Source organism: Triturus cristatus, chromosome 8, assembly GCF_964204655.1.
Source record: "Triturus cristatus chromosome 8, aTriCri1.1, whole genome shotgun sequence".
Lineage (NCBI taxonomy): Eukaryota > Metazoa > Chordata > Amphibia > Caudata > Salamandridae > Triturus > Triturus cristatus.
In genome coordinates, this window is record NC_140591.1 from 1,452,038,187 (window position 1) to 1,452,048,495 (window position 10,309).

Below are 10,309 nucleotides of genomic sequence, written 5' to 3' on the forward strand. Positions count from 1 at the left end.
GGTTCAATTCCCCGCCTCGGCGGGTCTTGGGCTCAAAAATTCCACGGACCTGATAATTCTCGTCTCGGTGCCATTCCAATCATGGAGTCCCACTCTGCAACTCTGGGCAATAGCTTGCTTAATCTCCACAACGGCCCCCACAACGCTAAGGATGCCTGGCCTCCACCTTGGGGGTGCCCAGGAGTGGACGCCTCACAGGGAAAGCCAGGATGGGTTCCACAGCGGTATTCGTACAAGCGCCTTGAGACCCTTGCGGGTGAGTAGTGCGCTATACAAGTATCAATTTACATTTACACTGTCTGTGCAACTGCCATATGCCACCTTTTTCCCCAGACAAATTGATGCAGAGGACTCGGGCAACTTCTCACCTAAATTTGTGATTACCTCTCAAGAGGAAGAGAGGCTCCAACCACTGGACTACAAAAGTTTTTACATTGATCTTACCAAGGAACACCGTGAGGAAGATCACCTTTTTGTCTGAGGCAAAGAATGGAAAGGCTGTGCAGAAGAGACCCTATAGTGGTGGATAGCCATCTGCTTTAAGTTATGCTGCACACTGACCAAGAAGCAGCCTCTAGAAGGTCTGAGAACCAATTCCATCAGATCTAAAGCTCATATTGCTGTGTTGGCATAAATAGTGCCTTGGCATCTGCCAGTGTGCCACATGGGCATCAGTGCTCCCATTCAAAAAGCACTAATGACTGGACAGCCAGGTTCGGCAAAAAGGGCATTTCGCCCGCTTAGTCCTGCAAGACCTTTTGGCCTGCGTCTACTCCGCAGACCCTCCATCTAGGGAGGGACTGCTTTGTTATCTATTCTAAGGTGAGGAATTTGTGGTTAGAAGTATCCATCAGAAAAACAAGTTACTTGCCATCTGGAACTCTCTTTCTGGTGGATACGCTATTTAATTGAAGATTAATCATCCCTCCCCGTTCTGTGGAGGGGCCTGTTTTTAACATCTAAAGAGGTCCCAAGTCAGGAATTAGCACGCGGATACCACCATTTGTTCATGTTCTGCCTTGAGGGCACGGAAAGGAGAAAGACAAGAAACTGGCGTCAGCGCACAAGAGTGACGTATATATGCTCCTCCGCTCCGGCACTCCCAAGGTGGTACAGAGCCAGTGCATAGCCCCACTGCACCACCTAGGGGCGCACAGGAGCATTGCTGAAGTAAAGTTTCTGGATCCAGTCTTGCGCATGGGAGCTATTCAGAGGTGAGAAATCTGCGGTTAGAGTACCCACTAGAAAGAGTGTTACCAAAGGTAATCAACCTCTTCATTTGGCATACTGGTGATTATTGTGTTGGTAGATTGCTTTTATATTATACAAATAGTGTAGCCATGGCAGTAAATAACAGCCTTCTTCCCGTAGCCTCTAAAAACATTTTTGAGCATCATGCCCAAGTGCACAGTGGTAAGTAATGGCATGTTGAGCCGGATTTATGTAAATTAGTGCAACATCTGGAAACTTTTCAGTGACATTACTGTAGCATAAATAATATTCAGTAAGAAGAAGGATGCACAGCATATGTTAAGCTTTTTCCTAAATATACAAAAGGGTATAAGTACACTGATTGAGTGGAAATGTAGAAGACGTGATAAAAAGACGGGGAGCTAACTACAGTTTGTTTATGAAGCCGATAAGGTTAAAGAAGCTGCTGAAAGCTTGAGAGGGAGGGGACTTACTAGTGACCGTGTCAAAAGCTCAAACTATAAAAACAAAACTAGCATTGGATTCCTCCTTAAATTATGTCATATTAGAAATGGCTTTTGCTTTCTATATCATTCTTAGCGCATGTAGGTGTGATGCCACGAGGAGAGCAATGTTGTGGATTAAGAGTATCTAATTCAGGCTCATTGAGCTCTCCCAGTCCTTTTACGCATTAGATAATCATTAGGTGTGAATTTATTAGTTGTGAAAATTACTGGATTGAGATTACCTAGCCGGGAAGTTCCTTGCACCAGTGCAACTAGTTCTTGCTCCTCACACTGCATCCCTGTGCCAGCTTTTTTCCAGTCTCTTTTTCTTGAAATATTTTTCAATCCAAACAGTCCAGTTTATGTTGCTAAACAGTCTATTTCCACCGACTACAATCTTTCTATAAATCCTATCCTTTAGCAGTCCCGAACATATCCAGTCTGCTTTCTTGTGGTCCTTGCTGGCTAGTACTGTGTTACACAATTCTGGAGTGGCACTTCATTAGAAATTGTATCCTGTTAAAAAGGACTGTTTGATGGGGTATTAATGTACTGGCAATGCCCGCCTTTTCCGATGGTTGTCTTGCATTCAAATGATTTTTGACCGAAACAATAATCCTTGCTATCATTTATAAAGAAACACAACTGCCTTCCATACAACTGTGCTGCTTAATTTGAATGGTGGCTTTTTGTATAGATAGCAGGCTCATTTTTATAAAACAAACACAAGGAGATGACGGACGGAGCGCTGAAACTTTTCAGACACTCACCCACAGTCACAGATCTGGGTTGAATCCATCATCATTCTTTAGCTCACTTTTTGCCACCCCAGTTCAGACCCAGCCATATGCAGATCAGTCTTGACCCTGTTCCTCATGGGAACAGTCCAGCTCGAACTGCTAAGCCAGGTCCTCGCTGGGCCGGAAACAAACATCCTGAGGAACAGGGTCAAGACTGATTTGCTTATGGCTGGGACTGACCTGGGGTGGCAAAGGGAGCTAAAAACGATGATGGATTCAACCCAGATCTGTGACTGGGGGTGAGTGTCTGAAAAGTTTAAGCCCTCCATCCATCATCTCCTTGTGTTTGCTTCATTTTTATAAAACACACTGTCCAAATGTATCTGTATAATCGTCTTGTTATTGTATATGTTTTTGTATGTGTGTGTTTGGGGCTTATCATTATCCCTCGTACATTGAATTAAAATTGATACATTATTTGCTAACTTGAGGTTGTTCAGAAATGCTAGATGTGTCCCCTCTAGTCTGCACAGAGGTTGCTGAGGCTTCAGAGTCTGATCGTGACATATGTACGTCTGGTTTCCTTTGCTAGTCTCTTCATTAGATGGCTTCAGTGAGTGTTGACAATTCAGTGGAAGTAGGTTGAGGTAAACTACCAGATGAAATCTTGTTCCGCTCATCGTATATTTAAAATGTACTACTATACCTATGGCATTCTTGGAGCTATTTCTTCTAGCATGCATCTGATTTATTCTTATTGGTCAAGGAGTTCTTTAATTATATTTATAGTACAATCTACATGTAGTACAATTTACATATAAATCAAAAATGAAAATACATTGGTCACTGGGCTCTACACATTTGTTTCTGGTTTCTGCCATTTTCTTTTTATGTGGGAGGATGACATTTATCGATTACTAGTGCGCAGTTCATCTTTGCCCATTAAATGCTTTAAAAAGTCTGAAAATGGAGAGCTAGCCCATAGTTTTGCAGGTCCAAAAATTGATACTTGCCAAACTTTACAGCTGAGCAGTTCAAACTTGAAAATACTGTAGGGAAATGTAGAATTTGACTATGCAAAAGGCAGTAATATGAGAGTGTAGTGTAAAATTAGAAGCCAGTATTGGTGACAGTTTGAGTATGACAGCTCAGGAATTAAAAGGAGAATACTAGTGCAAGCAAGGCATGACCTTTGAATGAGTGGAAGTGTTTTCACCATAAAATGCTGATATTTGGGGTCGTGTTTTGTTTCTGCCTGTGCGTACCTCTTGAAATTCTGGAATTTTGTTGCAGGTCCACATCAGAGTAGAAACACATATATGTGTTATTTTAGGTATTTCAAACTCAATATTACAATGAGGTCTTCCTCTCTTCTTTATTATCTTGCTGGTAGTTTAAAAAACACACATGACTTAGCTGAACATTGTAGTTGAGGTTGGAGGCAGCATTTTGGTCTCACAAGTCATTCAGGCTGGCAGATGTATCGTCATAGAAGGCGGTCCTCCTGTAGACCGCCAAGGAACTCTACTGAAGAAATTTCCAGGCTTGTCACCATCTCCAAGGGTGCAAGGTATGACTAAGTGATCTTGGCATAAACGCTGAAAGAAAAAGATTTTAAACTCTTTTACGAAGTGTTCTGGAAAGCATCTGCTCAGAAACGTAATTTTGACAAGGAAAGCACAACCAAAGGAAGAAGTATTCGTCCTATTTATTAATGTGCTTTTTTGACTATACTGTCTTTTAAATATCTGTTTGTCTGTTATTTGTATTACAGATCAGAGGGTCCTTTGCTGAATCACCTGGAAAAGCTCTACCTCTTGGGGTTGGTGCCTTTGGAGATCTTCTGTGAAATTGTCTACCCATTAACGCCATGGAAGCAAACCCTGCCATTCATTCCACTGCTGCTCACCTCTGTGTATTGTGCACTTGGTGTCACGTATGCCTGGCTCAGATTATATATCTCTGTGCTGACTGAATCAGGAACTGTTAAACAGAAAAAAGAGAAGTGAAAGGAGTAAGCAGGATGGAACAGTTGTGAAAATTGTACTATCATGGATCATGTAACCATTGAAAGGCTACTCAAAAGCACTTGCTGGACCACTGGGTGTTTTTTATGGTCATTCTGAAGACTCATTGTGTATGCCCATCTTATCTTCTACGGTTATGATAAGGATCAGTAGGAGATATTTACTTCAAGAGTGGCTGTAAATCCCAGATCAAGAATCAGTGCTACTTTGTTCGCATTGGTGCAGTGTTCAGTAGCTAGAAGCTACAGGCCAGCTGCCTGGAGCCCATTTTAAAGCTGATGAAAAGTTTGCTGCATTTTCAAGAAGTACATATATATATATTCGGGTGTAGATGCCACGTGAAGGTAATGGACTAGGAAATACTAGACCTACTGTAATCATGCACATTACCAGATTCTTTTCGGTTAAGGTCATTTAGCATTAATTTGGAGCATATTGAGAAAGCTTTAAAATACTCAGGAAATTGATTTTGTACTCATTATACACGCAAGGAAATGAAGACGCCATTGTTGACTTTAAAAAAAACAAGTGTTTACAAGACGGTGCCAGCCTGAACTTCAGAATTGTCTCTCAAAAAACTAAAGAAGAGAATGTTACATTTTTTGAGCATATTTCCTTTTAAAAGACAATGTTATGCTTCTGTGTATAACAATTGTGGGAAATGTAAAACAATGAGAACTGCTATTTGGACATCAATCTGAAAAAACGATAAATACAATTTAATTCACTTCCAAGAACTTTTAAGGGAAGCAACAAAAAGTGATCATGGTAATTTTTATTAATCAATTGTCGTATTTCATTTTTAAAATAAAGTCATGCACATAGATTTAGTTTCGGAGGCTATGAAATAATTTGGATATGTATGTTGGTACAAATTTTAGGATTGGTTCTCGTTTTGCGTCTAATGTTATATATCAGAGTCTTACTCTTTGGTAAGAACAACAATAACATCTACATAAAAAAAGAATGCAGTCATCGAGCATTATATGGTAAATCCCCAAAGTACTTGCTAAAATAGTAAGCTTGTTCTGGTGTATGATTTTTGTCTAGAAGAACAGAAAAATTCAGAAAGTATACAAAGCATCGATAGACTATGATGATAATAGCATTACAGAGGCGAAAAAACAGCCCATGGTATTGCAGACTGCTTCCTGCAGTAGGCTACATTGCGTTAATCAAAACTACACATTACATACATTTAAAGGACCTTTGTCTAATTTAAAAAACCATTAATAAATACAAAACAGGTTAAAGTCAAGCAAGGATGCTGCACCTCTGCATCTACAAAAGTGTAAATGCATGCAAGTAGGATACAATTTCCAAAGCCTTGGTGTGTTAAACAAATGCCTTTGCACATTGGAGAACATTTTGTAGAGTATAACCTAAATCAAGTTCTGTCACTGAAGCCCATCTGCACAATAAAAATCTTCAAAGTGGCCTTGAAATAGATGATGATGAATGGCGGGAGGCGGTTGCGTCCCCCCGGGAAGTGGCTATCTCCAACCGATTGAGGCTGGTCCAACTTAAGATCCTTCATAAGATCTATATCACAGGACCACAGTTGTTGCGCATGGGGAGAGAGGGTGGGAGTGAGTGCCGTAGAGGGTGTGGGCAGGAGGGTACGTTTATGCACATCCTATGGGAATGCGACCATATTCAGAGATTTTGGCAAGCTATACATCGGACCTTTAGGATGGTCCTGCATAAAACCATACACCCGGAAGCGAAACGCTGCCTCCTTAACATATGGGAGCCAACACCTCCGAGATAACTTGAGTATTCCTGGGTCAAGCAGTAGCAAAACGTGACACAGCACAGCACTGGGGGTCTGACATGCCACCTACACTATCAAAATGGAAACAGAACCTGGACTGGTGCATGTTTCGGGAAAAGACAGTATACATTGCACGGGGGTGTCCAAAAAAGTGGTCCTCCATTTGGAGCGCCTGGAATACTTAGAGGTTTTTCTGGAGGGCCTTCAATTAAAGCAGGTATCTAAGGACGTTAGGACCGAACTTGATGAGTACATTACTGAGGAGGAATTGAGGGACAAGATGGGGACATGCCTAGGGCCAAGGCACCAGGTAGGGATGGGTTACCCATTGAGTATTATCAAGCATACGCGGCGATATTGGTTAGACCTTTGTTACAGACTCTGAATGAGTCCTTCGACAGCGGAATATTGCCCCCTACGATGCGTGAGGGTGAAATCTGCTTGATCCCAAAGCCGGGCGGCGATGCACAGGACCCGGCGGCATACCGACCGCTGACAATGATCAATTCAGATATAAAAATATGATGTAAAGTGCTGGCTAACTGCCTGGGACCGCATATGGCCCACCTAGTCCACGAGGATCAGTGCGGTTTTATCCCGGGCCGTAGTACCTCCATGAATGTGCGACAGCTAGCGCACGTACTGCATGAGACGCAGGGGCGCCTGAGGAGATGGCTCTGTTGTCCACTGACCTCGAAAAGGCGTTTGATACAGTGGACTGGGCGTATTTGTTGGCAATCCTTGGCCAGCTGGGGACCGTGTTTTTGCAGATGGGTCAGAATACTATACATGGATCCTGTGGTGTGTGTGCGGATGGGACACACTAGGTCGGCGCAATGGTCGCTGGGGCGGGGCACGCAGCAGGGTTGTCCATTGTCGCCGCTACTGTTTGCTCTGGCTATAGAGCCTATGGCAGTCTGGGCAAGGCAGGAATTGGGCTCCTGGGGCATACAAATTGGGCTCAGTTCGCACCTCATTTCACTTTACGCCGATGATGCATTGTTTTATGTTACGTCTCCGGGCGAAGCCATACCACAATTGTTGGGGTTAATGGATCGGTTTGCAACTTATTCGGGGCTGCGCATTAACAGGCGCAAATCCCTGGCGTTTCCATTAGTGGGGATGAGAGAGAGAGGCTGGAGAACTGCCTGGACTGGAGCTGAGGTGGGAGACGGACCATTTCCGATACCGAGGGGTACAGGTGGCTCACGGGGATGCTAGACTGCATTAGTTGAATATCAATAGGGTGGTTGAGTCATTGCTGCGCTCCGGGGAATTCTGGAATACGATGCCGCTGTCATTATTAGGCAGAATAGCGGTGGCAAAGATGGTGATGTAGCCTAGATGTCTTTATGCTTTGCAGAATGTGCTGTGCCCGATTCCTGTGAAGGTATTTCGCCAATTTAATTCTCTCCTGGTAACTCTGCTTTGGGCAGGAAAGCTTTCTAGGGTTGCGCTGCGTGTGCTTCAAAAGCGATATGAGGAAGGTGGACTTGGGTTCCCTAGATTTAATCTTTATTAATAAGCGGCACATCTACAGCATGCTGGTCAGTGGCTAGATGAAGGAGATTGCTTGGAAAAGCGCCTGCTTGCTGGACGAGTGTTGGCGGAGGACCTACCTGTGGTCTTGATTGAGGGTGCTGGGGCAAGTGTGGAGCAGCCGTATGTGGTTAAACAAACAGCCTGGATATGGCAGAAAGTCGTTAAACGAGTACTGGGGTGGGCTCCTTTTCACCCGGAACTGTTCATCTGGCAGTTAGTTCCGATGCGTCGGATGGTGGACAACATGTCTTTTCAGGCATGGCGAGAGGGTGGCTGTATGGTGTTAGCAGACTTGTATATTGATGACACCTATATCACGTTTGAGCAGGCGTGTGAGGGATTTGGCTTGCGTCCGGGGCAATACTTAGAATATGCTGGTCTGATGGAAGTGGCCAAGATGACGTGGCCAGTGTACCCGGCCATGCCCCGGACCACAGAAACTCTAGATATATTGCTAACTTGTGGAGGTGGGCGCAGGTTGGTGTCCTTGTTGTATAAGGCTATGAGGGCTGACTCTAGCTCCTTGGCCCTTAAGGCGTGGTACGCGTGAAATACCGATTTGCAGGAGCCGATACAGGAAAAGGAGTGGGGTAGGGCATGTGCGCTAACGCGTAAGATGTCCTGCAACGCTCGGATGAAGTTGCTGCACTATAATTTCTTGCACCAGGTAAACATGACTCCGGCGCAGCTCCATTGCATAGATGCCTCCCGATCGCATGAGTGCCCTAGATGTCATGGCGTACATGTGGGTTTCATGCATTTGGCATGGGATTGCCCAGGAGTTCACCAGTACTGGATTGATGTAGTAGTGCGCATCCGCGGACGGGTGGGAATTGCGCTGGAGGCAACGCATAGACACTGCCTCCTTGGGTTTGAGAAAAATTGCAAATAAGCTTGTACAATTACCACTGGTGCTGGCTAAACGGAGGGTAGCCATCTGTTGGATGGGTGAGATAACTCCCTCTTTTGCGAACTGGCTAAGGGATGTAGCCGAGTGGTCCTTGGCTGAGGAGTTGCATATCAGGGCATGTCGAAGGGACGAAAAGCTAGATGAGGACATAACAAGTTGGAGAGAATTGAGCAGAGAACTGTTGTCAGCAGTGGAATCAGGCGGTGAGCAGTCTAGTGGGTCTGATGGGGAAAACAGTATGTGAGGTGCCTATGTCAGCCCTGATGTTTTTTGTATTATGTTACTGAAAGCGCTGCTATGCCACGGGAAGTGTAAAAGTACAATGACCTGTAATGGACGCCAGGGACTCTCATGCGTGAACTAAAGAATGTGTCGATAAGAACTGTCTCGAAGGATTCTGTAAATGACCGCTCAAGTTTATTTCTTCCATTGTTGAAAAACTACAAATAAAAGTATTTTAAAAAAAATATGCAAGTGCCTGCCAGTTCTGCTCATTAAATAAGATTTAATTTGCAGTGGATAGCTTTTATCATTGATCTTTTAGGAAAATGTCAAATTTGTTTTAAACATAAACTCTCTACATGGAGCCATGCATCACTTGATTCAAGGTAAAGAACTTTCATACCGTACAGTGCCATCACCATAAGTTTCATTTTAAAAGCTTTTAGTAGGAGGGTTAAGGTGAGGCCCAGAGGCCATGTGATTAAATCTTACTAACGATACTCTGATTTTTCAAGATTTTAGATGGTCACTCCAATTTAAGGACCTACTAAATAACGAACCTACATACTTCAAGGAGTCTACTTACTCCACTTTATTTTTATTGAGGAACAAAGTATTATTAGTTTTTCTGTCCAATACCATTTTTTCGTTTTTTTTCATTCAGAAAATGTACTTTATGGTATTCTGAGTGGTCATCCAGCTTTATTTGGAGACCCAGATCTATATAATCCAGCAAGATCAAATCGTCCACATAACGCTGACAGGTGATGGGAGCACCTCCCATTTTTGGAGAGAAAACACTTTTGTTTCCTTCAAAAACAGGTTGTATATCCGCCAAATATAATCCAGTGAGGGAGGCAGCAAGAACATATGCTTGGAGGAAGTCATTTTTTATTTTGACTCTCTTTGACAGTGACCTAAAAAATACAATTCTCATTGATCCCACTTTACTATAAGAAGAACTTTAGTAAGTGACAATAGGTTTTTTGAGCTCTGACAGGATTCTGGCTTACTCAAGAGGCAGCCTCTATCCACAGTATCAAATGCTCTTTGGAAATAAAAAACACAACATAATCTTTGATTTAGCTCCATTGATTTCCGACCAAGGTCCTGTATGGAAAGCCGTAATCAATTGTGCAATGGAGAAGGTTCTTTTCAATAATCCACTCCTCTAAGTGAGAGGATTATTATACCTTCAAAATGGTACCTATTAGTTGTATTAATCTGTCGTTTATTGATACCTTTCCATCCCGTCTTATAAATTGGTTTAATCACAACTCTATGCCATGTTTTGGGGGTTTTCCTTGTCTGGCCCATATACATTGGAATAAGGCAGATAACATCTCAGCCCACAAGGCGATATTTGTTTTGAGAATCACAGCCTGGGTATTGGCATG

General features: G+C 43.2%; 1 protein-coding gene across 3 annotated transcripts in view; it reads left to right on the forward strand.

Annotated features, from left to right (window-relative positions):
* ALG8 (ALG8 alpha-1,3-glucosyltransferase) overlaps positions 1-5,897 on the forward strand; it is a 98,456-nt gene extending 92,559 nt beyond the window's left edge. For all 3 annotated transcript variants that reach the window (XM_085623243.1, XM_085623242.1, XM_085623244.1), the window contains one exon: positions 4,212-5,897. In XM_085623243.1, coding sequence (XP_085479369.1) covers positions 4,212-4,446 — 235 coding nt within the window. In that variant the 3' untranslated portion in view covers positions 4,447-5,897. The remainder of the gene's footprint in view (positions 1-4,211) is intronic.
* Positions 5,898-10,309: the final 4,412 nt, after the last annotated feature.